The sequence below is a fragment of the Nannobrachium achirus genome (assembly GCF_963921795.1).
Source record: "Nannobrachium achirus genome assembly, chromosome: 12".
NCBI classification, from domain to species: Eukaryota; Metazoa; Chordata; class Actinopteri; order Myctophiformes; family Myctophidae; genus Nannobrachium; species Nannobrachium achirus.
The window spans coordinates 7,765,940-7,769,538 of record NC_137832.1 but is presented as its reverse complement, the minus strand read 5'-3'; the positions used below and the strand labels follow the sequence as shown (position 1 = coordinate 7,769,538).

The 3,599-nt window shown below is 42.1% G+C and overlaps 1 protein-coding gene across 1 annotated transcript; it reads left to right on the top strand.

Annotated features, from left to right (window-relative positions):
* Positions 1-209: 209 nt before the first annotated feature.
* On the top strand, positions 210-1,214 carry LOC308295377 (chemerin-like receptor 1; the record flags this gene model as incomplete). Its single annotated transcript, XM_080738432.1, has 2 exons — positions 210-438; positions 538-1,214. 2 exons carry the CDS (start codon positions 210-212, stop codon positions 1,212-1,214), a joined length of 906 nt encoding a protein of 301 aa, XP_080594558.1.
* Between the last annotated feature and the right edge of the window lie 2,385 nt (positions 1,215-3,599).

Below are 3,599 nucleotides of genomic sequence, written 5' to 3'. Positions count from 1 at the left end.
TCTGACTGACGTCTCTTCATCACTTTGAAACAGGTATCTTGGAGCTTTTTAAAACATATTTTAACATGAAGGAATATATCACTTACAAAATGTGTTGTAAAATGGGTTAGGGTTAGTAAATGTTGTAAAATTGCATGGGGACCGTATGGGTATCCTTGGCTCCAAATGAGGCATTAAACCTTTATTTTGTTCTTTTTGGTTTTAGGACGATGGAGATCATTCCAATCGTGACCCTGGTCATTTTCAGCCTGGTATTTGTGCTTGGTGTGTTGGGGAACGGTGCTGTCATCTGGGTGACAGGCTTCAAAATGAAGAAAACAGTCAACACCGTTTGGTTCCTCAACCTCGCTGTGGCCGACTTCATCCTTACAGCCCTCCTGCCCCTGCAAATCACAGAATCAGCTCTGCAAGATCACTGGCCCTTTGGAAGATTCATGTGCAAACTGTCTGTTACCGTTTTAATATTGAACATGTGTGGCAGCATCTACACGCTGATGGTCATCAGTGTTGACAGATGTGTATGCGTGGTGTGGCCAGTGTGGGCCCAGAACAACCGCATTGTCAGGAAGGCGTATTGGGTGAGTCTGGGTGTCTGGGTGATGGCCTTGGCTCTCAGCTCCCCTTACTTCATCTTCATAGACACACGGCCACTCTATGATAAGGTCCAGTGTTACTACAAACTTGCAGCCATCGGTAACTACAGTACAGCTGAAGTGAACCAGTTGAGGGCATTTCGATATGGGGCCATGATCATCACTTACGCCCTCATGGCATTCGTGGTCCCTTTCACTGTCATCGTCTCCTGCTATTCTGTCATCATCTACCGGCTCAGGAATAATCGCTCGCTGGCCAGCCAATCAGGTCGCTCCTTCAAAATCATGGCAGCTGTTATCACTGCATTTTTCTTGTGCTGGGCTCCCCTTCATATCATATATCTGATTGATCTTGCGAATGTCCTGGCGACAGAGTCCAGTGAAACACTGGATCATGTGTTTGACATTGCGAGCCCCATAGTCCACGGCGTGGCACTCCTCAACAGCTGCCTGAACCCGCTGCTCTACGTGTTCATGGGTCAGGATTTCAAGGATGTTTTCCGCAGGTCTGTCCTAAAGGTGCTGGAGAAAGCCTTCACTGAAGAGTTGTCTCAGACCAACACTCCCACAAACCCAGAGAGCAGCCGTCCAGAGACTGCCTTGTCTGAGACACAGGTTTAGCGTTGTCTTTGGATGTACTTGAATATGTAGAACTGTATCCACCTCTTTCCGCAGGAGTTTGCTGGAGGCAACTGGAGATTATTCGGACCACACTTCCAGTTTAACAGCAGACATACAAGCTCACGTCGCGTCGCAGATGCAGCCTGTTGTGAGGTTGTAATCACACTTGGCTGCGGCGCCGGAAGCTCGGTACAGCGTCTGCGCAATGCACTATGGGGCGTTAGAAACTCGTGGATATGCCTTCTATCCTGTGTGTGTTCTCCAAGATTGAACCGATGATTAAATATATCCAAAATAATGTTGAAGTAACAGTTTTTTTTTTTTTAAACTGAATTGTTTGGAGGTTCTCTTTGACGTGCCACTGGTATTGTTGAGTTTCTTTTCTCCTTACTCCATGCTTTTATTTCTTCTCCCTTTCTGAATAATAACAAAATGATGGAGCTTAAATGCTCTCTCTCTCTATACATATTTTACAAGGCACTGTCCATTGTCAAGTTCATACTCATAGTAAGGGGATTTTATAAGATATTTGACCAATCTGCGAAGTAAATCGTTACCAAGAAATTTCTTCACCAATGTGTTTCTAAAGGTGTGTAATAATATGTACTAAAAGGTTGAAATTCAACTCCTGGGGGAAACCTCATAAAAAACTGATTTGTGTTTGTGTCCCATTTACTATACAGGAAAAAAATACAAAAAATAAATCTGCTTTAAGTGGCATGTGAGGGGTCAAACTAGGGTTTTTTCATGATGCTGAATCCATTGCAAGCATTTGTTTTGCACGAAAAACATTCCTTGGGCTAAAATCAGACCCACAAAACGATGGTTTAGTGATGAATCATCACTTTTTACCGTTTTGTGGGGGCTATTTGTAGTCCATGGAATGTTTTTCGTGCAAAACAAATGCTTTCAATGGATTCAGCATCATGAAAAACCTCTAGTTTGACCCCTCACATGTTACTTAAAGCAGATTTATTTTTTGTATTTTTTTTTTCCTGTATAGTAAAGTTAATGGGACACAAACACAAATCTTTTTTTTTATGAGGTTTCCCCCGAGAGTTGAATTTCAACCTTTTAGTACATATTATTACACACCTTTAGAAACACATTGGTGAAGACATTTCTTGGTAACGATTTACTTTGCAGATTTTCTTATGTTCCCCTTACTATCATATGAACTTCATATTTAAAGACACTTTTTCAGTAGGCTATGTTACTTCATTTTGTGATACACAGTATTTTACAGTTGGTGGGGTGGGGGGACTTAAGCAATTCTGAGGCTCCAAGCCTCAGAATTGCTAAATCTACCAGTGCCTCTAGTGCTTAGAAATACACCCAGCGGTTGTCCTGTGGTTTATTCATTTTGTGAACAAGAAGTGACGCATTTTCTAATTAAACTTGTTTCTAATAAACAGATGCAACTTCCCCATTTCACGTGCAGGGGTTGACATTGGCCAAATTCCTATGTCCTCCCTAAGCCCTGTTGACTCTTGATTCACTGACTTAAGTGACGTCAACATGGTAAGGGCTTGAGGGTGCATCCCCTAGTGGTGAGCAAAATAACTTCTGTGGACTCAGCTAGAGGGTACAGCTCCAAAGGGAACGGAACAGCACTTTAGTGGTTCTCAACCTGTGGGTTGGGACCCCCTGGGGGTCTGCAAATTATTTTGAGAGGTCACCATTTGATTATTAATGTGTGACATTGTTTTCTCACTCAACAGTAAACAAACCAACATGAAGTTTATAGAGGGTATCTGCACATTTCTAATCTAAAGTGTCAATTTAATGATTAAATTGCAAATTAAACATTGTCCAAATATATCAGAGGCAGAAATTGTGAAAATAGCAGATCTACATGCTCACAACGCCTCGGAACTCTGGGCGCTGTGAGCATGTAGATCTGCATTTTACCGATATAACCGTGTTATACAAAGCCCCCGGCCAGATCAAATATGATTCTTTCGGGAGTATACAAGTAGGAGATGTCTGCGCGCTTCAGCCAGCAGTCAGGTAGAAGGACTCGTTGGTGCTCAACAAGGACGAAATGTATCAAAAAGACATATTACCTGGGCACTTCAAAAATGACTACCCAGATAAAAAAGATGGAGCACTCAACTGGTCTGCACGTTCATTTATTGCGACAGGGTGACTGACGTTTCGACTTTTCGTCTTCCTCAGAGTCAACCAGAACACTGAAAGGGGAGGGTATATATAGGCCCTCCCCTTGGTGATGTCAGTGACAGCCATTTTTTCATAATAAATACAGAGAATGAAATAACAAGCATATAAAAATAGATAACCACCACCATAAAAAGACAGTTATACATACATATAATAAATACATAGTAACTATACAGTCAGTGTTACCCCTAATTAGGGCAGGTA